Genomic DNA, 25,008 nt, shown 5'->3' with positions numbered 1-25,008 from the left:
AGTTGATAACGATATAATCAGCTCAGATGCATCTAGTCCTGAACAGAACCGCAACGAGGTTGATCTATATACTGCGTCAGTCAGGATATGTTGGTTTGATTCAGAATGGGAAGTTCCGCAATTATATGTCTCTGTTGTATTATCTCTTTTAAGATAACCGCTAGGACCTGCATTGTCAACTTGCATCACAATTTCTGTAGCTGAGACGTGACAACAAGATGGGGTAAAATCCGGCCGAAGTGCAGCCACTTATTGGTCCCACCATCGCTGTGCGCACCTACCAGTGACGCGTATGCACGAGTTCCTTGCATGAAATCCAGTTTCCGTGCGCGTGCCCTGCAGCCACATATTAGTGGATGGTCTCGTTAACTGCCGTCGTTTCGGTCGAAGTATCGATGTTAAAAACTGCCCGGGTTGAGGCAGAGGACATCGCGTGCGGCGTCAGTGGATCACTTAACCGAGCGTCGCGGAGAGAAATTATCTGGATACCCGAATGCAGGACGTCTAGTATTTGTCATGGATCATTTTTGTGGAGTAAATACTGTTTTGTAAATATAATCAGGCGTTTGTTTATGGTACAACAGCAGCCCTTTATGTAACTAGACCCTTCCTTAGTTTCCTGAAACAGGATTCAGGGGGGTTCACACAATATTAACATTCCTTAGCTTGTGGGCTTCGAGGACTTCTGATGGTAGCGTCTTCGATTTAAACATAAAATTGTGAAAAACATATACGCACTAGTTGTTACGATGCTTTCACTGAAATTTATGGGAGAGAGCCACAGATTACTGGGGTCCCTCCTCAATAATTTATGCTATATACTGTACTATATAGTTACATATGCACGTCACGCATCATCCACCGACCAGCTTCTTAATATGACAGTCTGTCGCTCGCGACAGACCCGACGACAGACCGGGTGGACAGGCCTTATATACAAAACTCGTCATCTCACTCTGTGTCTTCATGATGCGCGACGCACCGCCTCTGTCGCTCCAGAGCGCCTTGAAGTCAAAGATCCCAATGATTCGAGACCAGTCCATTAATGCGACATTCGTCATCCTATACGAATGCAGTAGACATGACAATCAAGTGAGCGGGGTGAACATCATTAAGCCAGCACATACGTTTCTTATATCTGTTAGAGAAACGGTTGCGAAGTAAATCGCACACCAACAACTGCAATAAGTGTATGCGCAGACCATCTAATTTTTATCGCAGCCCTGTGACAAATTAAAAAGATGTTGATCCACGGGGCGATTGACATCCCTGACAACATCCTTGGCTCGTTTGTCTGCAATCCTTCAGAACATCGATTTCGCGATGACCAACGCGTCGGTTGGGACTTCACAAAGAGATGTCGAGAAAAACTTGAGTGCTGCCATCCCACCAATACCCCACACTACAATAGGGCCCTTCAGGAAAAAATCTTCGATTCGACCTGGTCAAGACCAGCTGAGGTTGGCATGCCTCTACGAATACCACCAGTATGGCGCACACTGGCACCGCAACGAGGTACTCTTTCTCAACCGGTAACCATTCTGCTACTTCGAACTCGATGTTTGGCGACGTGCACAAGAGCACCATTCAGTGCTGCCACGCCGTGCATGAAGTGGTCCAACTTCACATTCAGGAAATACACAGTTTGTCATCAAGTTTTACGAAAATTGCCACACCGGCTGTTTTCGAGTGGTCTTTGCCAGCGGCAGGTGAGGCGAGGCGAGAAAGTTGCGAATCACTCCGCGCATGATCTTCGACACCGGACCGATGCATTGGAGGAGTCACGCGCATTTCGAAGACGATTGCGGCATGAGAGTGGCGAAGAGGAGACGGTAAAAGATGTGAGACTTGGCGATGTAGCGAGACTGTTTGCGTTAGCTAAACAGGAACTATGGCCGTTGAGTGGTACGTCGATATTTTGAGTTGCTGCGTGGTGTGCGAGATGTGCGTTCCTAATTGGATATAGGCGCATTCTTATTACTGTGTGTTTCCTCTACGGTTGCGCTCTGTGTACCTTACTCCATAGGGAAAATATTGGACATGGCTGTGAAGAAGGACGGCGACCGTCGATTGTTTGGATTAACGCTCGCTCAATTTAATGTCGCGCTGGGTACGTAATATTGCACACTATTAGTTTTGAATTATGCATTAAGGTGTGCAATGCAGGATCCCTTTTTGTTCTTGGAGCCAGCGCCAATTTTGGGCGTGTGTATATACTAAGAGTTGTTGGAGAGCGAGTCGTTGCTAGACTACGATCAAAGTTATACAAGCAAACTGTCATGCAAGGTACGAATTTTTGGAGTAGATGTAATAATGCTCTATATGCTAATGCTCATATAGATGCTGAGTTTTTTGACGCCAACCGCGTGGGCGATTTATTATCTCGGTTCTCGAGCGATGCCAATATCGTCGCTAAATCGCTTACGCAAAATATTGCCGATGGCCTGAAAGCCGTGATTACAGGGACTGCTGGTTTAACAATGATGGCATACGTCAGCTTAGAACTAACTGTAATTAATCTGCTTCCAATATCATTAAGTCGTACAAACTGACAGACAAGTAGGGCATTATAGTAGCCGTCGTACCACCAGTTGCAGTCGGAGCATATTATTATGGTCGTCGGATACGAGATATTACCACACAATCACAGCGAACATTAGGAACAGCGACACGAGTTGCGGAAGAAGCACTAAACAACATCAAGACTGTTCAAGCTTTCTCGGCAGATGTTGTAGAGGTCCGGAAGTATAACAGGGAGATCAGAAACATATATGGCATTGGACAACGAGAAGCTCTATTGTCAGCCAGTTTCTTTAGTGCGGTAGGACAAAGAACTGTTTGATATATGTGGCGTGTTACTAATATTAGAGCAGACTAATCTAGCTGGAAACATGACTGTTCTGACGCTGCTGTCCGTAGGCACGCAAATGGTCCTCGATTCGTCTATCTCCATGGGCGATCTGTCATCGTTTATGATGTATTCAGCATACACCGGCAGTGCGATGATTGGCCTATCTTCGTTCTACAGCAAAATGATGAAGGGCCTGGGAGCAGCCAGCCGCGTATTCGAGTTAGAGGACAGCAATCGAGTCGTGAAAAGCACTGTGGGCATTCCGGCAACCAAAGACACAAAGGGTCCAATTGAATTCAAGAACGTCAAATTTTCGTATCCTACGCGACCGTCTTCGATGATTTTTAACGACCTCAACTTCATTATCCCTCCGGGGTCTAATATCTGTGTGGTTGGCCCTTCAGGAGGCGGGAAAACTACCATTAGCCAGCTGCTACTACGGTTCTATGATCCTGTCGAGGGAACTATTACAATGAATGGTAAAGATATTCGAGCCTTTAACCTTCTGTCACTCCGTCGCGCTATCGGATTAGTCGGCCAAGATCCAGTGCTTTTTTCCGGATCAATCGCGGACAACATTGCGTACGGCAAGCCATCCGCCACGCGGGAAGAGGTTGAAGAGGCAGCTCGCAAGGCCAACTGTCTCTTTATCAATGACTTTCCGCAAGGTCTAGACACGCAAGTCGGGCCACGAGGCGCTCAATTAAGTGGAGGGCAAAAGCAGCGGATAGCAATAGCCCGGGCATTAATTCGGAACCCATCAATTCTAATACTAGACGAGGCCACGTCCTCACTGGACGCCGAGTCGGAAGCGGCGGTTACCGACGCACTTCGACATATTATGGACAGCGACTGTACTACTATTTCAATATCCCATAGACTATCAGCGATTCGCCGCAGTGACCATGTCATTGTGCTGGATACGCGTGGTCGGGTAGTCGAGCAGGGTCGGTTTCGGGATTTGGTTGCCGACGAAAATAGTTACTTCATGAAAGTATTGACTTGAACATATTGTCATAGCATTAATTGGTGTGGGTATCTGATATTTTGCCTTACTTGTACATAATCGCTTATTATAGAATGTATATATTACCGCCTTCGAATATGTATTTATCCTTGGCAGAGAATTTTGAAATGTAAGAGTTGCGTAAATAACAATGAGCGCTCAGTGTGCGCTATCCAGCGTATAAGTGATCGATCCTACGAGATCCAGGGCTGTCAAGCCACACCGATAAACCGTAGACCAGTAACGGACTTGTCAATGCCGCCTTCATATATGAAGCTTAATTTTTACGCACGCCAGCCGTAAAGGCGCAAAAATGGTCGGATCTGCGAGTGTGGCGATTTGCAGTGACCGGCTTCGGGACATGTGTGTGGCGTTGGGGATGCCCATTATTAGTGCTCTTTCATTATATTGTGTGTGAGACTATTGCCGCGTCGCGCGTTGGGACGAAAACGAACGACGCCATCTTGTCTGCTTTGGCCTGCCACCGCACGATAAGCACAACCGCCTATGTGCGTCCAGGCTCCGTCCTCTCCCCCAAACACTCGTCTGGCCAGATTTCGCTAGGGCAATACTGGCTGGGCATTGCTTCAGAAACTTATTTTTTTATTCAATTATTAGCCGTCTGCGATATAGTATATACCTAGCAACCGTCCGTTTCTGCAGACAGATAGCCAGCGTTGAATCCGGAGCTGCTAAAACTACAGCACACACCACTCCACGATCATGTCATTCTACAACCCAGCGCAGCATCCACTGGTGCGTCAATCAATGGCCGCGCAAGCTTCAGATGGTCCTGGAGCTTTGCCTCAGCAGACGACGGTGCGAGGCAGGTTTCACAGCACCGGAGTCACGACTGAGTCGGGCTCGTCTGCTATGTTTGGAGAGGAGGAGTGGGTCTTGTTTTCCGCGGGCGAGGGATCGTCTGTTCTAGATTATGCGGTGGAAGACGATGAGGAGGAATATGACGAGAACGCAGGCGATAACGAACGGGAGATACATGCTGATCAACCCGGTGCTGTAAGTAATAATCCCCTGCTGTCACAATAGGCGTCTTCACCGTGGCACAAGCTAATATTTCTTCTAAGGCACGGCCTATAAACGTACTCAACTCCAGCTTTTCATTTCCCCAGCATGACGGCAACGGTTCGTTCGCGGCGACTCCCCGTGCTAACAATCCTCCGTTGTCACCGTCGTCGTCTTTCTCATCAGATGAAGTCACGGCGAGAATCAACGCCTGGCGCCTGGATCAGTCAGAGCATTTATTTCGAGAACTTCAGCGTCTTCAGGTGCGATCTTCGAGTCGCAGGTCTGGTAGTATATCCAGCTGGGGTATACCTGCTGAGGAGGCTGAAATAGAGGATGACACCGACTCGTTCGATCGAGTACGTTTGTCTTTCCGAGGGTCAGAAGGTTTCACAGAAAGCTTCACATACGATACGGGAAGTTTCGAGAGTATATCCCCGGTCGGCGCAGCCGAAAGCATGACAAAATACAGCTTGCTAGAAAGCCAGCGCCGGACCGGATCTGTCGCCGGCTCCACGCGGTTGTCCGTATCCAGTCGTCGTCACACACAGTCGATATCAGGCGACGAACGTCCGGCCGGGTTCTGGACTAGGTTCACACGGCGGGTGATCCACGACATCATGGGCATCAACGACGAGGTGCTCGACGTTCTATTTGGCGATCGCTTCATCGATCCCAGCGGGGCTGCAACCCCCACCACTACCTCCATCCATAACGCCGTTGCTGGTAGCGGGTTATTCGGTGTTGTCAGTGCCGCGCACAGTGAGAAGTCATCTTCTGTCTTGAGCTCGACTAATAGCCGAAAATATTGGGAAGATAGATTAATTGCGCGCATCGGTCGGGAGCTGAGTCTTAGATATTGCAAAGACTACGGGAGTGTTGAGATCTGCAACGGATTGTTTACCTAAGGCGCAATTTGGATACTACTTTCATTCGGTGTTAGGCAACGGTGTTCGTAGGCGGTTATGTTAAAGCTCAGTCATTTAATACATTATTGTGTGTCATATTTCTACTGTCAGGTTTTGGGATGTGCCGTAATCGCATTAATTCATAACTCACTTTCACATCGCAAAATAAAAAACACTTTTATTATATACTATATATCGTCGTCGCCGTATCCTTCGTTCCACATGCTTTGCTTTTAATGATAATTTTATCACTGTCTCATTGTTGTACATACAAAGTCACATTAAAACTTGTCCCACCAAAAACCACTTGAAACCAAATGCAAATTTAAACCTTGAAACCACGCGAACGACGACGACCACGAGCCTGTTCGAATTTGCGACCGGTAGATAGGATCTTGGGGACCTTGTGCTTGTGAGGACCGAAACCTGAAATTCTCTGTTAACACATTTCCCCTCACAACAGACAAAATTACATACCGAAGCTCTTGACTTCCTTTCGGGCATTCTTAGGACCTCTCAGAAGAAGAGTGTTCTGGCCGGAAGGAGCACGGAGAGCAAGCTGGTCAAGGGTGATGATCTCACCACCGGCCTTGACAATCTTCTCCTTGGCACCAGCAGTGACGCGGAGGGCAGCGACGGTGACCTTGGGGAACTCGCCGAGGAAGCGGACGTCATCGGTGATGGTGCCAACAACAACAATGGTCTTGTCCTTGTTTCCCTCGACCTTCATAGCCTTGGCAATGCGGGAGATAGAGACGGGAGGACGGTTAGCCTTGCTGAGGAAAAGTCGTCGGAGGATGATTGAGTTGAACTTGGCGTCAGTGCGGCCTAATCACAGCTCAGTTAGCAATTTATTCTCTAATCTCAAATTCTGTTTCGTTTCCCTATTCGTCATAATATGCGCCTCGCATTCCTTGCCGAATCCACATCCAACTGATTCCAGTGTGATGCAGTCGGCCTCTGAGTAAATAAAAGTAACACCAGTTCCATCCTCTTATTCTTTCCACCATCCCAGCTTCCGAACTCCTACATCAGACAAACAAAACCGACTGATCGATGCAAATGAAGAACCACAAACTTACGGGCTAAGAATCGGTAAAGCTTCACCAACAACTTCAAGTAGACATTCTCAGACGCCGGCGCCGTACGATGGCTGCTCTTAACATGCTGCTTCTTGGTCGAATCGATACCCATTGTTGACTGTTTCTGACCGAGACTGCGAACTGGTGCTGCTGGGTTAGTATGGAAAAGGGAGGCAGTGGGATTTTGGTCGACTGAGATGATTGCTTGTCGACGATAGGGCGTGCACAGTTGTTAGATTCGGGTACATGGAAAAGTGTGTAACTGAGCGGTACCCATGTCATGATTTGTATGCGGTAAAAAAACGCAGTCACGACATCACTTCAACAACAGCATGCCCTAACTACAATGCCGATTGATAGGGTTTGTCAGCCACAATTCGAGCCGCACGATGCCTTCTATAGCCAGTCCAAATCGCCATGGTCATCATGCTATGGGATTTGATCGCGTGAAATGTAGTTATCAATGGAGAAATTGATACGCGTCTGATACGATCCAATAATTCCGAACCTGTAGAAACTGTCTGTATCCAAGTAAACATGCCCGGTCGTTGGCCGCTAGCTAGCTAGTACCAGCAGTCCCTATAGTTGGTTTAGAATCAACTAAATTCAGCGCGATCTCGCATCGACACTGTCGAAGCACTAAATGCCAACTTCGTTGTAGGTACGTTATAAATACACCTGACAAAACCGCGCCGCCTCAATGTATTGTCCGCTCTATAAGAGCATGTCCAGCCAACAAGGACCAGACACGCGTACAAAACAATTAGACCGAAGAGGCAAATTGAAACCGCAAATTAGGAAGTGAAGCCATGAATGCCATATTATTAATTAATAAATAAGCCAAAAGCATAAACAGGCAACGACAAAACATAACCATACCCAATGTCCCGATATAAAGAAATGCAACAAAGAAAAAACTTGTAGGGAAGTTATGTAATTAACAAGTTGAAAAAAAATGTGCTGCCATGATTGCTTTTAAGAATGGTTGATTGCTTTGTTGATTACTTGCCTTGCAGCAAGTCTTTGATGATCTCGAAACTGAGCCAACTGCTGGCCATGGAAGGTGCAACTTTCTATTCCAGGATTAGCGACCGCAGCCTAGACATAATTATCACAAACGGACAAAGGGGTGCTTACCAGAAGATTGGCGGACAATCCCCTGTACATGCCGAAGGGCCTGTACCGCGGAGGTGAAATTAGTATCAAAGTAAACATTCAAATTAACTCTGACACATACCCTTCCTTCTTCGTTATTGACACGACAGCGTCCCAGACAGATGAATACTGATAGCCAAGATCTTTCATTGTGTTGACTTGGAACCGCCGGCGCAATACATCGAAAGGATAAGCTTTTTAGGTTAACTCGTCAGTTTCTGCAGTAGTGCACTTAGATGGAACATACTCAATGTCTGTGCCACAGCACCGCTGACTGCACCACTAAACAACTTTCCAAGCGCCGTAACATTTCCCCTTTCATCGGCCAACAACTCTCGCATACTCTCGTAGACCGCGAAATTGAGACCGACGTAAGGCGCGACGCCCATGATTGTCGGCAGGATGCCGCGATATAAGGCTATAATTCCACCTTCGGTTTTGTAAAGCAGTAAACCTGTTGACCACATTCCGGGGGCATGTTTCCGGTCGACGTGTAAATTTCCTATTGAAGCAGTTTGGACGGAGAGACGCGTACGGACGATGTCGAGTGGGTATGTTGCAACGACGGAAGTGATACCGGCCATCGCACCAGCGGATAGCCGTCGTGATGTATCCAGCTCTGTTCTGCCTGGTTCCATAATGAGCTGTGCAGCGGATGTTATTATTCGGAATACTCTGGTAGCAAGATACAATAAAGGATTGTGGCTTCTGTCCAAAACTCACCTCTTTGTAAATTGTGTAACTACTATATTGCACGGCACTGTATGGAACGATTCGAACGCAGTTTATACCGTTTCCGCGCATATATCCTCGCCAACCTTCTTCCTTCCACATGCGCCTTAGCGTTCCCCACACGCCAGAGTAGTTCGTAGATCCTGGGCCTTGCACTTGCATGATAATCTTCATTCTCTCAAACGGTGACACGACTGTGCGCGAGACTGCGCCGGCAACGCCTCCAGCAACGAAGGACGCTACTGTCGGACGCGCAAGGTAGTCCTTGAATGTCAGAATGGCGGATGTACTCTGTTTCTCCACAGTACTAGGCATAGCTGATTGTGGGGCAATAGCGGGTCCCTTTTTTGCGGTCGAAGAGAGGCTCATTTGCCAGACATTCGCACTTGGGCGCGCTCGAATGTTGCTGAGAGAAGAACGTGGAAATAGTTAAAGACGACAGTGCGATGATCAGCTTGTTAGTGATTTCTAGACAGTAGGATGTGTCGGTTGCCAGGGAGGGGCATTGCCTGTGGACTGAGGAAGGTGTGGCGCGCGACCTTTGTGTGGTGGACGACAGCCTCGGAGCATGCAGGCCAAAGAGAGAAGGCAGAAAAGTTAGAAGCCGAACCCGACGCATCTCGGAGCCGGGTGCACGGGCGAACCATCCGCCATATTCCCACACTGCATAAAACCGATTATTTCCCACATTTTGATAATGCAGAATTCTTCTTGATTATTTTACCAATTTACAAAGGCTTAGTTTTGTTGCGCTGTGTCTGATTTTTGTCTGTAGCGGCTATCTGACGGTCCATCGGAAACATTTATTCGTGCGGCGACTTCCGCGCGGCTCATCGGATCTCCGTCTGTGGCAATTTCACTGGCTTTCCCTGGTTTTGTGGGGCAGCACCTGTTGATATTCCGGCCGATAAAGCGTCGCTATCCCTCATAGATATACCAAGGGCATCCACAGATATGTAGACACGAAACTCTAACAAAGGAAATGCCTTTGGTATTACTCGTTCATAATCCTGTGTCTACTTTAGCGTGTGAAGGGGTGATGTGATCTGCGTTCCCCGCCGTCGCATCACGTTTCCTGAATTAACGCTGACCGTCATCGCCTGAGACTAGTGCGACTGATGCTGTTTGTCGGTCGTGCGGATAAATATGACCAAGCACTACGACAACTTCGACTACCAATAATATTGGCTCAAAATACAAAGAAGAACCAGAGCTTGAATAAGTGGATTCCTATGATGCTCACGGCATACTGTGTAAGTCATTTAACTTCGATCTGCGACCGGAACAGGATTATGATGCCGTCCTCTAGTTCTCGCTCCTCGAGCTTGACATTCTTGTCGTAACAAGAGAGTCCTCACCATCTCTCTTATTCCTCTTACTGAACGGCGAGACCTCGTTTCCTGGCGGCGCCTCTCGTAACGTTTGGAATTCAGATCCGCTTTTCAGAACTTCAGGACTGCGACGCGAGACGGTGCCAGTGAAAGAGCTACGATCACTTTGCGATCCGGCTCTCGCATCCTAGCACCCTTCCGCAACGTCGAGGATGTCCTCATCGCCGCAACCATTTCAAATGATTAATTGAGCAATCGTTTAAGTTCTTTTGCTAGATTTATTTTAGCTGTCAGGTAAGTGGGCCGTAGGCGTCGAAGTTGTTCACCTTGGAGATAATATTAGAAGCTGATTGTGGGGAGCCTGCTTGTGCTGCGCAATACTCTTCATAACTAAATAATAAGCCTCATCCGGGAAACTCGTACGCATCCAAGGCCAGCTCTAACTTCGCGACCGACACCCATGGGCACGACAATGTCGACCGCATCAAGCAAAGCGATCTGGTCTGGTAATGTGAAGTTTGCGACTCATCACGACTAGCCCGTTTGGAATTTCTGGCGTTGGAGAGGCTGAATGCCAACTATGGGGACATGGACATATTGAGCTGGGGTAATTAGTGGATATGAAACGCAGTAGTTAGCATTCTCACTATCATTGGCGGAACCACAGATGAAGTCCGCGGGTTTAGTGCTGAGCCAAGGCTCGTCGGACTTTAGCCATTTTTAACTTCGAATGACTCGTGACATTAACGAATGAAGCTGGGTTAGGTGACGTCATTAGATCCATATAATTGTTACATTTGCTGCCGTAACCCACCTACAAATACGTAATTTGCAACCTCTTTAATCTTGCACAATCTGCATTTACGTTATCCATTGACTGATCGTGGCAAATCAGATTATGTCGCGCTGCCCTAACCCGTAGCTTTGGCTCTCGTGCGTCGCCCATCTCTCGCTAATAACAGTCAGCCAGACAGTATTTCTTGCCTACTCCACGCTATTAATTATTACACTCGTCTTGTCTAACGGTTTTTGTCCCGAAGACCACGATTAGAAATTCACTTGGACATCGCATCTTTTCTATCTTCTGCCATTTTAAAAGACACAGCGCAATGAACCCTTTGATGAGACAAATTCGACCGGCCGCGTCATCAGCGATGCGAGCAAATCCTGCTGCCATTGCGATCTCCGGCTCACGCGGATATCACCAGAAAGATAAGTATTTCTCTTTTTGCCTGGCGTATTCAGTCATGTCTGTGGATATGCTATTGATACCATGACGTCTGGTACTAACATCTTTTTCTTTACTGCTCGATCATTACAATAAACCACGGAATGTTGGTTCCATGGACAAGAATGATGCCAATGTAGGCACTGGTCTAGTCGGTAAGCATTCGCTTATGGCGAAAATCAATTATATGAATATGCGAGAATAATTTACTAATAGTGAATACGCTGTAGGTGCTCCTGCTTGTGGTGATGTTATGAAGCTTCAGATTCGGGTAGACGACAACGGAATCATCTCAGATGTCAAGTTCAAGACCTTTGGCTGTGGCAGCGCCATCGCATCCTCTTCATATCTTACTGAGTTGGTGCGCGGAATGTCGCTTGACGAGGCGGGAAAGGTCAAGAACACGACCATCGCTAAGGAGCTCAGCTTGCCACCTGTGAAATGTATGTGCAAATCTTTTATTTTGATTGCCAATGTGACGGCGAACTACGCCTATATTGAGGAGATAATGTTAACAGATATAGTGCACTGTTCTATGCTCGCCGAGGACGCCATTAAGTCTGCCATTAAGGACTACAAGTCTAAGCGCGCTGGCGAAACCGTCCTCACTTCCTCGCCCACGATGGCCGCGACCGGTAAAGAGGCCACGGCGTAATCGTGTGTCGACGTTATCGGCATAAAACAGTAGAACGGTCTACAAAATAAGGGGAGCCGTTAAGTTGGTGGAACATTCAGCAATCAATTTCGAGAGACATGAAAAAAATAGGGAACCTTAAAAAGTCTCTTGCTCGACTTTGATCCTTTTTGCAGACTAAACATTCATTAGGATTGGAAATGTGCATTATCGAGAGGATTTTTACAAAATACTGCGTTTATTGTTTACAGGGATTCAATATTTGGGTGAAAAATAAAAAGATGGCGTGCACGTACTGTCACTAGTCTCATAGCATATGAGATGGATTGAAGTCCAGTGCACGGTATCACGACAATTTCCGACCATGGTGATGGTACAAATAAGCTGTTCTACCGGGCCAATGCTATATTGCCCAGTATATCATTACGTTAACTCGGCGGACTTTTCTTCCGTTGTATGTCGGTTTAACAGCAATACCGACAATTTCTAGGTCGTTTGCATGTTTTGCACTTTCTACATATATGCTTGTCCGTTTTGTTGCGTAATTTTCCTATACATGATATTCCCGTATCTTTTTTGTAACTGGCGTATTTGATTGTTTTATGTAACGTTAGTCTTTTCGTTTCCAATGTTATATCCTTTATTATGACGTATCTTTTCTGCGACAAATCTTCTTGTCACTCTTACCTAAATCCTCAAAGCTTGCTTGCTTCATAAGAATGGAGCGAGTAATCTGTTCAACCATATTTGAAAATTATATATTTGTCTCCATGTATCACTTGTCGTAACAAATCATTCATGTAAAAAAAAACAATGAAAAAAAAACGTCATCAGTCATAATTCGATCAAAATATCCATGAAAATATCCGTACATAGATCCATATATTCTCATTCGTCAGAACCTATATATCACAACAATATATAAATAAATGAAAGAAATGAGCGTTTAGCTGAAACCAATATCAAAGCAAACGAAGACAAATGAGCGACCACGAAGCCAGCAAATGAAAAATCATACGCAATTGTACAGCTAAGGGCAAAATCATACAACCTCGGAATTCAAAAAGGTATAAAACTCAACAAAAAGCGACATGTAGAGTATAGCAAAATAAATATCCATCAAAAAATTCGTTAAAGCCATCCTCATCCATACATAATAACAACTAATTCAGTCTTTGCATGAAAACATCGTAGCACATAGAAACCAGGTAACATAAATAAGAAAATGCGTAAATGAAGGACCGCATATATCGTGAAAGCGTTGGAGTAATAAAAGACGGTAATCATCAAAAGCCAATCATATAAAGAAGCATATATACTGTTGTATCAGAATTATGATACCAGTAACTCATCATGAGATCTATCATAACTCTATCTGATCTAGATAAAATCCTTCCATCATACATTCCATCATCTGGACAACCCGCCACGGCAAGCAGATGTCGAAGCTGGTGCCTGGAGCCATTGTGTAGCAGCGCTAGTGGAGCAAAACGGCTACCAGGCTCTGGCATGGGACAAATCGGATTGCGCTCTACTAGGAGACGAATCTTAAGCAAAAAGGTGAAAGCAATGGGCATAGCGAGACATATTCACCCCGTTCATACAAACCAAAGGAATGGCATCATAGCAAAGTCGAATCAAAAGGAAATAAAGTCATTACCATTCTCATAATTGTTGTTAATGAGCTGGCGAGAATCAATGGTCGTCATTAAGAACATAGTTGTATGCAAACGGTTATGGATTGCAAACCACATCATAGCTCCATCCGCCAGTCTTCATCCTGATCAAGCATGCTCATATCCTTGCCCGCTTTCTGCAAAGCGCTGTTTGGCTCAGGTCCATATTCACCTTCAAAGATAATCGCACCCGATCTCCTTCGGGACTCGACAGTCCGAGCTTCTTCTGTGTGCAAGATATCGTGGATTGTAGGTCTGTCACTGGGTGTGGGCTTGAGCATCCATTTGACAAGCTTATCCAAACCGCCTGCTTCGTCGAGCATAAAGTCCGGAGCCCAAGGCGGTACCTTTGTTCCGTCCGCCTTGTACATATTCTTCAAGTCCCCAGAACTCGAGCTGAGACGACCCGCGTCCGAAAGATCACCTGAGCGCAGCTTGTGCCATGGCGCACCGTTGTCCGGCAAGACGATATTGGCAGCAATCTCAAGCATAACCAAACCAAATGAGAAAATATCCGCTGGCTTTGAATATTCCTGCAGTGCTAGAACTTCTGGGGCTATATACTCGCGGTCGCCTTCGCGCTCGATTCCTTTAGTCTACATATACTTTGTCAGCTGCTGCTGTCACCGTAAGCAGTATGTGAGTGATGCAACATACCACTGGCAACTTCGTGGCCATGCCAAAATCGCCAATCTTCAGCGATCCCTCAAAGGTAATAAACACATTTGCAGGCTTCAGATCTAAATGGATATAACCGGCATCATGAATAAATCTCAAGCCCTGTACAAACAGTCAGTATTTTACTAAACGACTCATGAACAAGAAGACTTACAAACGCAATTTCAACCAAAATCTTCCACACCCTCCACTCGTCCAGCTTAGATAATCTACCATATTCTGCAAGGAATACGTCTAGATTTCCATTTTCGCAATACTCGGTCATAATGTATAGATGCCCCTGAAATTCCCAGCTGTCGACAAAATTGATGATATATTCCCGATCATTGTCCTCCGTCCGGGAAGATAAATCTTTTAAAATCGCAACTTCTTCAAGTCTACGAACTAAGGATTTCTGACCGGGAAGTGGAGTTTTGGTTCTCTTGACCGCGTATTTGTTATGTGGATTCTCACGTTCGGTGACCAAATACACTGAAGAAAACTCGCCTGAGCCTATTGATGATACATCCTGGAATTTGTTGAGCAGGAATGTGTCCAGACTGCTACTGGGAGTCAAACTGGGATCGAAATAGCCAATCGTCGGTTTTGCAGGAGTGGTAGGAGTCTTCAAGTCTAACAGTGATCCGGCTGTTGGAGAAACAGTAGGGAACAGTGGGTCGACGGGGGTAGCTAAGAATGAGTCAGTCAGGCCACATTCGCAATAAATTTTGTATCTAGTCATACTTGATGGAATATTCCATGCTCGCGGAACAGGCAGACTTTGCAAGGAGTCGGCGTGCGTCGAGCCGAAAGTCTTAGTCGGGGTGGGCGGCATTTCATATTCTGTATTGTGACCGCCAAGGTCGAATATTTCCTCCACATCACCCGATGACTCACTGAAGTTCGAGATAGATGACTTGAATGAAGGAGACGTAGCCGAAAACTGAGGCTGGGCTGGCCGTTTACATGGTGTGTCTGGAGGAGCGAAATGAGATATCTCGGCTGATCCATTTGATAGTCGATTTCTCTTTGACAATAGACCTGTACTCATGAAAGCCGGCTGGAAGGGCTTGACTAATCGATAATTCTGAGGTGTCTCAAACGACGATGAGGAACTGTTGGAAACGGCTCGGGAAAGTGACGACCACGAGACCGAGACGGGAATAGACGCCAATGATGGCCTCTTCTTTTTTGGATTCGCAACTGTCTTGTTAAAACGATTCTGGGACAGCTGCAAGTCTGACTCATTATCGTCAGAGGACAGAGAGGAAATTGTATGTGACTGCGACAACGGGTGAGGATGGGCAGAAGGATTCGGCAAAGGCGCAGTATTTGAAAACGGACTGTCCCGCGCTCCGGCTGACAAAAAATTTTCAACAGAAATAGTCCGTCGTACCTGGAACAGCTGATTATCTGGACGCGGTGAACCGAGTTCGGTACTCTTATTGCCAATACCAAAACCGGGTTTTCCCTTTGCAAATATGGCTGACGCGGCGCTCTCATGGTTGTTATTGTGATGAACGGGGGTGCTAAACGGTGGACCAAGCGAGACATAATTGCTACCGTTTAATTCGTCCATTTCAGTCGAGTGCAGAAACGTAGGTGACGGCGACGGCTGAGCCTGGGACTTTTCCAGGTCCTGGTCATGTACCGGCCAAGGTGGTGCTTGAAATTTCTGGGATGATGCAGCATCATTGAACTGCGCATCGCTCGGATGCCGGAAATGGCGCTTTGGAACAGGAGAACCTAGTGATGCTCGATCAAGATGCAGGATGCCCGCAGACCGTCGAAGTGGTGATAAAGAATCGGACGTCTGATTTGATGGCGGCCGAGAAGCAGCAAACGACAGCGGATGTTTTGCTCCCGCCCGAGTGATGCGGCCGGTAGACAACGTTCCAGCATTGATCGACGGTGAAAAAGTTGGAGACGCCGAGACGGCAGAGTTATTACTACCTCTGCGTGTCACATATCGACTTGCAAACGGTGATGCCAAAGCTGATGAGCGAGTTGGTGAGACGCGGCGTCCAGGAGTCCGAGTCGGAGCCGGTAGCGGTGAAAAGGGCTCGACCACCACTTGAAGCTGAGGAGCCATGGTGCCGAAGAGCCCGGTGGCGGACGGCAAGACGCTTGATTTGATGGACTTTGTTGTGGTGGTGAGCGAGGCAGCTGACCGAGTCGGAACACAGCCTTGTGCAGGTGACCGGGACCCTGTCGTGCTGTAAGATATTGAGGAAACCAGGACGTTGACCAAAAGTCGGAGAGCGAGGTCTATAGGGGATGTTGGGAGGACAAAGGACAAAAGTGCCAGACGGCGAGAAGAACGAGAATAGAGTGCGGAAGCGGAGAGAAGCAACTTAGGCGAAGCGAGCCGATACCACGGTGGTGGTGGTGCGTGCTGCCCGCCGAGCGTCTGGAACCCGCAAGTTTTGTTTACATTTGGCCCGGAGACTCTGCGCTAAGCCCGATCGGGCTCGTGAGTAAACAAGTGCGGCGCAGCCGACGCGTCGACGGCGCGTGCTATAAACCTAACCCCCGTGTGTAACCCCCGTGTGCTTGCGTCTTACCAGTATTTCGTAAAGTAATTGTGTTGGGAAGGGAATTGTACATTAAGCACGTTAACAGAGACTCCTCTTATCAATTTCTATAGTTAGTCGTAGAATGAGATATCATTATGAGCCGAGAATGGCCTCCGGTGGCTAACACCGGTCAATTATGCGATTCGAGACACATTCAATAGTTAACTGTTAACTATCTCGAAATGCAAAACATATGAGGGGCACAAAACCGTATTTACAACGATGTGGGTCAATGACTTGCCTTTGCAACTGATGACTATTTGTGAACATGAAAGTTTAGAATATGCATTCGTTAATGGATGCACTGGCTAAATCATCACAATCCAACGTAACGTATATTCTTAGAATACTATAGTTATTATACAATTTCCAACTCATCTGACCACAGAAGCCGCAATCCTCATAATTTGCACTGCAGTAGCCTCGGTCCAGCTAGCCAGTACCAGCGATCTCACAATTTACAACTACCCCAACCCGAAATGTTTACTTCAGCCACAATGACCCGCCCTTGACATTTCTGGCTCCGAAGTTGGGCCGATGAATGACGTATTACTGATTAATGTGTTGCATATACGTGGCTGACACATTCGCTAGCTGTTTAAAGTGAAATGTCGACCATAGGAGGAAATAAAGGGACCAGGGTTGTTGGCGGTTACAACGGGACCTCCAGTCCATAATGGATTTGGGTTCCTCTGGGTTGCAATCCGAGCAACCGATATTATCACTTTGTGACAAAGGTCGCGACGAATCCCATTGCTCTTCCCAGGGGGGATTCCAAGATTCAAATTCTGAAATATAAGAGTTATAGAACAAATGCTAGTTTCAGCACACCGTCCGTACGTTGCGCGTCAATTTCGTGCACTGATCAGCCATGCATCGCGCTACTCGACATCGCCGTTCAACAACATCCTCGTCTCGACCCCTGCACCAGGAGTCACTCTTGTCACACTCAACCGTCCCAAATCACTTAACGCGCTCTCGACACCGCTAATCCTAGATCTCAATGCCGCATTGAAAGAAGCAGACTCTGATCCCACCGTCGGCGCGATCGTAATCACAGGGTCCGAAAAGGCGTTTGCTGCTGGAGCGGATATAAAGGAGATGCAGCACAAGTCGTTCGCTGATGTTTACGAGAAGAGTTTTATTAAAAATTGGGGCGAAGCTACGAATATTAAGAAACCGATTTTGGCAGCTGTGAATGGATATGCGGTATCTTCACTCCTGGGTATGGGATGAGTAAATGGCTAACGAACTCTAGCTTGGTGGTGGATGTGAACTTGCCCTGATGTACGTCCTTTGTTCATATCAGTATTCGCATGTGGGACGTAGACACTGACAATGGTAGGGCTGACATAATCTACGCCGGCGAGAAAGCTGTCTTTGGCCAGCCAGAAATCAAACTGGGCATCATCCCTGGTGCGGGCGGAACCCAGCGTCTCACGCGTCTGATCGGCAAATCGCGTGCCATGGAGCTCATTCTTACCGGGAAGACGTTTGCAGCAAAGCAAGCACTCGAATGGGGTGTCGTCTCCGCCGTGTTCTCACCCGAGCAATTAGTGGACGAGGCTGTCAAAACTGCAGGCACGATTGCCGGTAACGGACAGTTAGCCGTGCAGGCTGCAAAGGAGGCGGTGAATTATGGACTGCAGGTCGGGTTGGAGCAAGGTCTGTTGTATGAGCGACGTCTGTTCCATAGTTTGTTTGCAACGGAGGATCAGAAAGAGGGTATGACGGCGTTCATAGAAAAGCGAGCTGCGAAGTTCAAGGGGAAGTAGACATGCTCTGACATGTCACATTTATTGTTCAACTACATACCGTAATACACGACTGTAGTACAATATATGCAACTTCAAAGCTGACACGCAATATTACAAGGAAAACAAAAACACCAAAAGTTTACGCTAAATAACCCCAGTTCTTAGTCCAATCCGCTATTTACACCCATCATCCCATATTTCAATATGTGCCAAGACCAAGAAAGTTTTGTGGCTTAACTATCAACACCTAAATTGTTCTATCCCGATATGCATTTCTATCTCGCTGTGTCCTGGTCCAGGTTATCCTCGTTTGCGACATCATCATCATCATCATCATCATCATCATCATCATCATCTGAGTCGGCGTTGTTGATAATAATCTCCGGATTCGGTAGATTCGGCGTCATGTCCTGTGCCTTCTTAGCCGTATCGGTAGGAAGAGACGGGGAATGATCGCTTGCTACGGAAGCAGCCAAGGCTGCACCCATCGCACTCGAGAGTACCAGCCTCGAAGTTGTGGCGGGGGACACTGATCGATGACCCTTATTCTTCAGCGACGAAAATAGAGATAAATTTCCCAGCTTGTCAGTTACATTATCCACGACTCCTGGTTCACTGCTGACATGGGACAATCGCTCAAGATCTTCCCTCGTGATCAGTGTATCGCTTCCGGGTAAGTCCACGGACGAACGGGTACTCCGCGTATTTTGCTCATGCGACGAATTTGTCAGAGTTCTGGTCGATGACGATTTCGAGCTCTCGACAATATCCATGTACGCCCGTCTCGATGGATCTGCCTGTCGTTTTTCTTTCTTTTTCAATCGCTTTTCACCCGGACGGACAACGATGACGGGGACTGGGGAGTGCTGGAGACAGTACTTCGAAATTGATCCGGGTAGGAGACCCTGAAAGCCATTTAAGGACTTCCCACGAGTCCCGACGATTAGGACTGCAGGTTCGTAGATCTCGATCATGCGTTGGATCATGTCCTGCACTTTTCCGACCGCGAATTCAAGCACGAGTGATATCTATGTCGTTAGCCTGACTTCGCAAAGTGTTAGTCCAGAGTAATACCTTCTTATCATCTTCATTCTTTTGCATAATCTCGCTCAATAGTTTGTATGCTTCATCTCGATACAGCTTCTCCTGCAATGCCGTATCGGAGCTCGAAATCTTTGCACCAGGATCAACCACCCTCAGGCAAACAATCTCATCGCCATCATCAACCAGTTCCTCCAACAACCACTCGAGCGCGTAATCCGAGTATTCATTCTGATCAGTTCCGCACAAGAACGTGCGGGACAGCCTGTTGTAAATGTAGCCGTCGCGCTTAACCTGTAGCGTTAGTGAGAAGTCTGTGGCGTCTTTGTTATCGAATGTGTCGAAGCCGACTCGTTTTTGGAATTTCCTACGTGGTCGATATTAGAATTTGGCCCCAGCGGTGATAACCCGTACGTGCCCCACAAACAGGACATGAGTACAATGGCATCGGCATATTTGTCAATAAACTTACTGAGGAGGCGGCGAGTAGAGAGATCGTGATGCCAATGCGCTTTCACTGCTGTCTCGTCTAGAGGACGACCTCATCGCAGACCGAGACGGCGAGCGGGTAGCCGTCGGCGAGCGGGTAGTTGTTGGTGTGCGCGATCGTGAGCGCGATCGTGAGCGCGACGCACGACGGGGTTCAGCGAATAGAGACATCGACTGAGGTTGGCTGCCGCAATTGGGAGTCGTATCGCGGAGTATATGTTGTTGGAATACGTTCGGACCAAGATTGGTTTCGACAGCGGTTGGCTCAACCACACGCTTAACGCTAAACACAACACTCCTCAACTCTAATGGACGCTATGCCGCGATCAGTGGGACGGCTACGGAACATACACCGCATTGTTGAGCAAATGTGGCTAATAGAGGTAATTGAGATGTTTAGTGCTCAAGCAACTTATTGCTTATGCATTTAGTGTGCGGGTCTTGTGCCGTTCACACGCGTCAGGGGCCCGCTGATCTGGGCAAATTGTTGGCACACTACAGCGCACAGGCCACCTGTACTAATGTGGTTTCCGCCACGCGAGATTTTTACCTACCGTGCGGCGGGTTGACTACAGCCGCCACATAGCCGGGTCCTAAGGTCCAGCGCATCTGGAATCATTCGTTGCTTCGCCTCTTTGTTGTATATAGTCCAGTTCTGTCGGTTCTTAGTTCGCAGGTCGCAGGTCACAGGTCGCACATCACAATACAAGTGTATTGGCAGCAAGTCATTAAGTCCTGTTTCGGATACTGTCTCCTCAACAACTTATTCAGCTCCTAGCTTCAAAGATCCTCCCGCTCGCTCGTCTTCAGCTTTCAGTCGCTCAGTGGGACAACAGCACATGGACATATCCGAGTCCCTCTACGCTCCTCCCGCAGTTCAACAGACAACGCTGCTCGACCTGCTAAGCAATGCACTCGTCCTCCGTGCCCTTACTCCCTATCTCTCGCTTCAGTCCCTCATCGCACTCGCAACAACTTGCCACACGTTACACACCACATTCCTCCGGCACCCTGGCGCTGTCCACGAACTGGACCTGTCGCTCTGCTCTTCACGTACAATCAACAAGGTCCTCTCGCTAGACGTCGTAAAATCCAGTCTGCGCGCACTCTACCTGGACTCGTGTTTCGTTGATGACATGCTCTTGACGAGCTTATTTTCCGAATATAAATTACGCCATTTAAGTCTCTCGTCATCGTATGGCTGGACGCTAGAGCATTTATGTGAACTTATCGAGAAATTTTGTTTAGCACCCATGGCAGTCTGCGCCGTGCCTCTTGTAGTCGAGCAAGCAACGTTAGTCCCACGGAGCGGGGTCGCCACGGGGTCGTCATCAACAGAGTCATCACCGTCGCCTACGGAAACGTTATGTTCATCCCCGGCAACAGATTACGGGTACGCCTGCGACGACGATGTTATGTGTTGCGTGACGATGTGCGCGAAACGCCCGTCAATAAAATCGCTGGGATTACTAGGTGGCCCCACGTTCCCAACAACTTCACTCTCCGCTACCGCGCCGATATTTGCCAATATCGCGACAAGAGCGGGTATTATCACGGACTTGACGCCATGCGAAGCCCACCCATCCTCGACATCGACATCGACATCAACATCGACATCCTCTTCGGACAGCGTAATGACGCAGGGATGGTTCCTTGCAGAATATAATCCGCGGGAATGCCATTCTTGCAGACGCGCAGAGGAAAAACTTTGTTTGCGCTGTTTAGTCCTGCGATCATGTCGCGGCTGTCTGAAGTTTTGGTGCAGTAAATGCGATCCCTCTGTCATGAAAACTAAATTAGATTGCTATGACTGTGGGCCTACGTGTGAAAGTGAGTGCTCCTGAGCTTCCTTACTTCTTGCTGGCTAGTCTAATGTGTTCGCAATAGGCTGCAAACTCGGTATAATCAGCTTCTGCAATTTCTGTAAGGCAAAATATTGTCGTATCCACCAAGAAGGCTCTACGGATAAATACTGCGATTGGTGCTCTTCCCGCGGTGGCCGTTATCGGTTTTCATTCTAAACCTCAACACCAACCAACCAACCAACCAACCGCGATAGAGCGAGATTATACAGCAATGAGTATACAATCCATAAATTAGATAGTTTGGCGTTACTAGGGAAGGTATGTGGATAGGATTGGAAATGGGAATCGGTGAATGGCATGCTAATTTCCCAAATTCGGAGTACGAGAATACAGGGTCGCTTGATATAATTTTACTGTCCTTCTATTTGTATATTTTTCTTTATCGGTTTATATTCTAACAGTATTACATTATGTATGGTTATGGGCATATACTGGCATGGTATGAAATCTGTATATTCACTCTACCACGACTTTGATTACATCCAGTCCGAATCAGTGAGCTGACTCTTACTGTACGTCTATTCATTATTAACGAGCGACATTCCAATATCTTTCCCACGATTACCACCCGAATTCCGTACCCGTTCTGCCAATTAAACAATTACACGATCAGAAAAAAAACGCCGAAAGACGACAAATGGATGCAATTCTAAAGACGGCTAATAAATACTATACGAGAAGACAAAAATCCGCGAAGCCAACTCCATAAGTAATTTATTTCAAAAACAAAATAAACCTTGAATTTTAAATAGGCGTGCCTGCGCCCGTTTGTGGAATACGTTGAAAGTGTGCATGCGCGTGTCCCTGTGTGGTGGGGTGTGTGTCTGCGTGTGATTAAGTGTTGCTCTTGTGTTATATGTTTGTGCCCGAGTTCCTATAGTTTGCTGAATCGAGGCGTATGGATTACGGATCGACAGATCGATAACTAACTAGTGACATATATCACGCCGAGGGAAAACCCAACAATTAACGCAACGACAACGATACATGACACCAAAATCGACCGCCGTAGTCGTCGCGCCTGTTGGATCTTCGCTCCCCGTCTTCGCCGCCGTGCAGTAGCGGATGCCAAAGGCGTGGACTCATCGTAATCGTAATCATCGTCCCCATCAGCGCCGTCATCATCGATGTACCCGTCAGCAGCAATGGCAGACGCCGCGCCTCGATTACTGAACATTCGCGGTGAAAGCGGTGGTAATGCGCCTTTATTTGTCGCGTAGATATTATTCAATGACCGTGGATCTTGCGGACGTCCGGTCTTGGTGCTTCCATTTTGTCGAAAGAAATTGGCGCCAGAGGGCAGCATTGGGTTGTCAGCGCTGTCGCCCGGCTTATTCCGCGATATAGACGCGGCGAGGGAAGTTACGGACGGTGATCGAGACGGTTTGAATCTGCCGGGTTGTGAATCTCGCGGATTTGATTCGTACACGAACGTTTCATCGGAATCTGAGGAGTCGTGGTCGCCTACGGCAGACGCGATCTTAGCAGCAAAGATGTCGGCTTTCGAGGTGCCTTGCGTTGTCGGTAATGGTCTTGATTTCTTCTTCTTTTGCTTTACTGAAGACTTCGCGTGCTGCAAGATGTTAGCATACTGTATGACAAATATCTAGATGCAGGGACTACCACGTTTTTTGCACTCTTGATGCTTCCCTGCGCGGACGTCGTCACACTCACGCTCGGCACCGTCGTCACCGTCTCAGTCTCGACTGTCATGGCCTTGCTCCCTGTCGCTGACACAGACGGAACCTTGGAGGCGTCTGGCGTTTTCTTGAGCGAGCCTACTGCCGTTGTGGAGAACAGTTTGCGGACAGACGCAGGGCGGTCTTCCGACCTGTACCCGCTGTCTGATTCTGACTCGTGGGCTTGCGACACGGCGGAGGGTGTGCGCGTGATCAATGGCCGCTGTGGATGCGAAGAATTGGGGGTATGTTCTCGTCTGCGGTCGTCGTCGGACGAAAGGTTGAGTGGCCCTGCCCCAGGCGGAAGTGTTGTGGGATCAGCAGGTCGTCGTGGTGATGCGAAAGGGCGAGGTCGAGGCGATGCGGGCGCCAGGAGCGCTGCGTCGAAGGGTGGCTTGTTGAGCGTGTCGGGCGGCGCGGAGGATTCACCGGCAGCTGGCATGGCTTTTTTACCTTGAGTTCGCGACTTTCGCGATAGACGGGCGATGGGAGCGGCGACGGCAAAGCGGGATATATGGACCGAGCAGGAGAGGGCAGTTGAGTGTATCGACGGTCATCGAACGCAAACAGGACGCAGTTGCCCAATGCGGACAAGGCCGTCCATCTTACATAACCGCACTACTCTGTGATACTTGCGCCGTAATCGTCTATGAATCACAAATGCCTTTCATTATGGGAAGTTACACTTTTAGGGCACCGGGAGACCGAGACCATAATGTTCATAACAGCTACAAGTCGTGATCGGCACCGTCGGCATGAAAATAGTAAAGATATAGTTATCGGTTATTTCTTCTATACTTACCGTAAGAGGATTTGGATTTCATTGACTATCTCGATGACTTATACCTCTCTCAAACAACTAAATTCACGAATCCTTTAGCAATCGGGCAGGTATACGAACTTGCCCTCTGTAGAGTGCAAAACGAGCGAGTGTACTTTCCGTCCTTTCATCATGTCTAGTCACGACAAATAACCAATTGATATTAGCACCACATAAGTCTGGAGCAATAAATATCGGTTAATAGATTAATTAGTGTCGTGTGCTGTGTATTTGTTCGTTGTAAGGTAGAACGAGCATGGCGAGTCACAAAATTTGAGTGCCGCCAATTTGGTTTATCATGCCATCGTACCGTTGCTAATTCACCTATTTTGGCAATATGCATGTTAATGTAATGACACCGAACTCGATAAATCGATTACAAATACACTTGCATGCGAGATACACTTATGGTTACCATATTCGTGAACATTAAAACGTAGCAACACTAGAAAAATAAGCATGGGTAGCGAGCGACAGTTGTCATAATAGTAGACAGGC

At 47.5% G+C, this 25,008-nt stretch overlaps 10 protein-coding genes across 10 annotated transcripts; 5 read left to right on the top strand and 5 right to left on the bottom strand.

Moving 5' to 3' along the window:
* Positions 1-1,375: 1,375 nt before the first annotated feature.
* V1508DRAFT_456103 (P-loop containing nucleoside triphosphate hydrolase protein) lies at positions 1,376-4,227 on the top strand. The gene is made up of 6 exons (XM_066942640.1): positions 1,376-1,905; positions 1,967-2,110; positions 2,167-2,286; positions 2,341-2,510; positions 2,564-2,821; positions 2,874-4,227. The coding sequence occupies exons 1-6, from the start codon at positions 1,467-1,469 to the stop codon at positions 3,855-3,857; spliced, it is 2,115 nt and encodes a 704-aa protein (XP_066795411.1). The 5' UTR covers positions 1,376-1,466; the 3' UTR covers positions 3,858-4,227.
* Positions 4,228-4,336: 109 nt separating this feature from the next.
* V1508DRAFT_456102 (uncharacterized protein) lies at positions 4,337-5,962 on the top strand. The gene is made up of 2 exons (XM_066942639.1): positions 4,337-4,874; positions 4,943-5,962. Exons 1-2 carry the CDS (start codon positions 4,581-4,583, stop codon positions 5,786-5,788), a joined length of 1,140 nt encoding a protein of 379 aa, XP_066795410.1. The 5' UTR covers positions 4,337-4,580; the 3' UTR covers positions 5,789-5,962.
* V1508DRAFT_387170 (60S ribosomal protein eL18) lies at positions 5,855-7,090 on the bottom strand. The gene is made up of 3 exons (XM_066937839.1): positions 6,871-7,090; positions 6,266-6,616; positions 5,855-6,214 (listed from the first exon to the last, which is right to left on the bottom strand). Exons 1-3 carry the CDS (start codon positions 6,980-6,982, stop codon positions 6,114-6,116), a joined length of 564 nt encoding a protein of 187 aa, XP_066795409.1. The 5' UTR covers positions 6,983-7,090; the 3' UTR covers positions 5,855-6,113.
* Positions 7,091-7,640: 550 nt separating this feature from the next.
* Positions 7,641-9,310, bottom strand: V1508DRAFT_142694 (mitochondrial carrier domain-containing protein). The gene is made up of 5 exons (XM_066936016.1): positions 8,749-9,310; positions 8,273-8,669; positions 8,108-8,219; positions 8,008-8,047; positions 7,641-7,943 (listed from the first exon to the last, which is right to left on the bottom strand). Exons 1-5 carry the CDS (start codon positions 9,124-9,126, stop codon positions 7,872-7,874), a joined length of 999 nt encoding a protein of 332 aa, XP_066795408.1. The 5' UTR covers positions 9,127-9,310; the 3' UTR covers positions 7,641-7,871.
* Positions 9,311-11,197: 1,887 nt separating this feature from the next.
* Positions 11,198-11,971, top strand: V1508DRAFT_404631 (NifU-like N terminal domain-containing protein; the record flags this gene model as incomplete). Its single annotated transcript, XM_066938641.1, has 4 exons — positions 11,198-11,304; positions 11,334-11,337; positions 11,441-11,471; positions 11,547-11,971. 4 exons carry the CDS (start codon positions 11,198-11,200, stop codon positions 11,969-11,971), a joined length of 567 nt encoding a protein of 188 aa, XP_066795407.1.
* Positions 11,972-13,703: 1,732 nt separating this feature from the next.
* On the bottom strand, positions 13,704-15,334 carry V1508DRAFT_355443 (kinase-like domain-containing protein; the record flags this gene model as incomplete). Its single annotated transcript, XM_066936956.1, has 4 exons — positions 13,704-14,222; positions 14,284-14,406; positions 14,459-14,973; positions 15,028-15,334. The coding sequence occupies 4 exons, from the start codon at positions 15,332-15,334 to the stop codon at positions 13,704-13,706; spliced, it is 1,464 nt and encodes a 487-aa protein (XP_066795406.1).
* Positions 15,335-17,672: 2,338 nt separating this feature from the next.
* V1508DRAFT_397853 (ClpP/crotonase-like domain-containing protein) lies at positions 17,673-18,634 on the top strand (the record flags this gene model as incomplete). Its single annotated transcript, XM_066938177.1, has 3 exons — positions 17,673-18,068; positions 18,118-18,146; positions 18,205-18,634. The coding sequence occupies 3 exons, from the start codon at positions 17,673-17,675 to the stop codon at positions 18,632-18,634; spliced, it is 855 nt and encodes a 284-aa protein (XP_066795405.1).
* On the bottom strand, positions 18,620-20,500 carry V1508DRAFT_387155 (uncharacterized protein). Its single transcript, XM_066937838.1, has 3 exons — positions 20,130-20,500; positions 19,691-20,024; positions 18,620-19,644 (listed from the first exon to the last, which is right to left on the bottom strand). Exons 1-3 carry the CDS (start codon positions 20,315-20,317, stop codon positions 18,892-18,894), a joined length of 1,275 nt encoding a protein of 424 aa, XP_066795404.1. The 5' UTR covers positions 20,318-20,500; the 3' UTR covers positions 18,620-18,891.
* Positions 20,501-20,705: 205 nt separating this feature from the next.
* On the top strand, positions 20,706-22,552 carry V1508DRAFT_142105 (uncharacterized protein). Its single transcript, XM_066936015.1, has 2 exons — positions 20,706-21,976; positions 22,034-22,552. Exons 1-2 carry the CDS (start codon positions 20,986-20,988, stop codon positions 22,165-22,167), a joined length of 1,125 nt encoding a protein of 374 aa, XP_066795403.1. The 5' UTR covers positions 20,706-20,985; the 3' UTR covers positions 22,168-22,552.
* Positions 22,464-24,235, bottom strand: V1508DRAFT_142088 (vacuolar segregation subunit 7-domain-containing protein). Its single transcript, XM_066936014.1, has 2 exons — positions 23,638-24,235; positions 22,464-23,584 (listed from the first exon to the last, which is right to left on the bottom strand). The coding sequence occupies exons 1-2, from the start codon at positions 24,130-24,132 to the stop codon at positions 22,937-22,939; spliced, it is 1,143 nt and encodes a 380-aa protein (XP_066795402.1). The 5' UTR covers positions 24,133-24,235; the 3' UTR covers positions 22,464-22,936.
* Between the last annotated feature and the right edge of the window lie 773 nt (positions 24,236-25,008).

The sequence above is a fragment of the Lipomyces doorenjongii genome (assembly GCF_038497915.1).
Source record: "Lipomyces doorenjongii strain NRRL Y-27504 unplaced genomic scaffold V1508scaffold_29, whole genome shotgun sequence".
NCBI lineage: Eukaryota > Fungi > Ascomycota > Lipomycetes > Lipomycetales > Lipomycetaceae > Lipomyces > Lipomyces doorenjongii.
This window is presented reverse-complemented; position numbering and strand designations above follow the sequence as displayed.

Coding starts and splice junctions, on each gene's coding strand:
- V1508DRAFT_456103 (XM_066942640.1), top strand. CDS start 1,467: ATGCCTCTACGAATACCACCAGTATGGCGCACACTGGCACCGCAACGA. Junction 2,111..2,166: donor TCAATTTAATGTCGCGCTGG/GTACGTAATATT, acceptor TGTGCAATGCAG/GATCCCTTTTTGTTCTTGGA. Junction 2,287..2,340: donor CAAGCAAACTGTCATGCAAG/GTACGAATTTTT, acceptor ATGCTCATATAG/ATGCTGAGTTTTTTGACGCC.
- V1508DRAFT_456102 (XM_066942639.1), top strand. CDS start 4,581: ATGTCATTCTACAACCCAGCGCAGCATCCACTGGTGCGTCAATCAATG. Junction 4,875..4,942: donor ATGCTGATCAACCCGGTGCT/GTAAGTAATAAT, acceptor ATTTCTTCTAAG/GCACGGCCTATAAACGTACT.
- V1508DRAFT_387170 (XM_066937839.1), bottom strand. CDS start 6,982: ATGGGTATCGATTCGACCAAGAAGCAGCATGTTAAGAGCAGCCATCGT. Junction 6,617..6,870: donor GCTTTACCGATTCTTAGCCC/GTAAGTTTGTGG, acceptor AGCTGTGATTAG/GCCGCACTGACGCCAAGTTC. Junction 6,215..6,265: donor AAAGGAAGTCAAGAGCTTCG/GTATGTAATTTT, acceptor AGAGAATTTCAG/GTTTCGGTCCTCACAAGCAC.
- V1508DRAFT_142694 (XM_066936016.1), bottom strand. CDS start 9,126: ATGAGCCTCTCTTCGACCGCAAAAAAGGGACCCGCTATTGCCCCACAA. Junction 8,220..8,272: donor TGCTGTGGCACAGACATTGA/GTATGTTCCATC, acceptor TAACCTAAAAAG/CTTATCCTTTCGATGTATTG. Junction 8,048..8,107: donor TCAATAACGAAGAAGGAAGG/GTATGTGTCAGA, acceptor TCCGCGGTACAG/GCCCTTCGGCATGTACAGGG.
- V1508DRAFT_387155 (XM_066937838.1), bottom strand. CDS start 20,317: ATGTCTCTATTCGCTGAACCCCGTCGTGCGTCGCGCTCACGATCGCGC. Junction 20,025..20,129: donor CTCTACTCGCCGCCTCCTCA/GTAAGTTTATTG, acceptor TCGACCACGTAG/GAAATTCCAAAAACGAGTCG. Junction 19,645..19,690: donor AGAATGAAGATGATAAGAAG/GTATTACTCTGG, acceptor CTAACGACATAG/ATATCACTCGTGCTTGAATT.
- V1508DRAFT_142105 (XM_066936015.1), top strand. CDS start 20,986: ATGGACATATCCGAGTCCCTCTACGCTCCTCCCGCAGTTCAACAGACA. Junction 21,977..22,033: donor CTGTGGGCCTACGTGTGAAA/GTGAGTGCTCCT, acceptor TGTTCGCAATAG/GCTGCAAACTCGGTATAATC.
- V1508DRAFT_142088 (XM_066936014.1), bottom strand. CDS start 24,132: ATGCCAGCTGCCGGTGAATCCTCCGCGCCGCCCGACACGCTCAACAAG. Junction 23,585..23,637: donor GCATCAAGAGTGCAAAAAAC/GTGGTAGTCCCT, acceptor AACATCTTGCAG/CACGCGAAGTCTTCAGTAAA.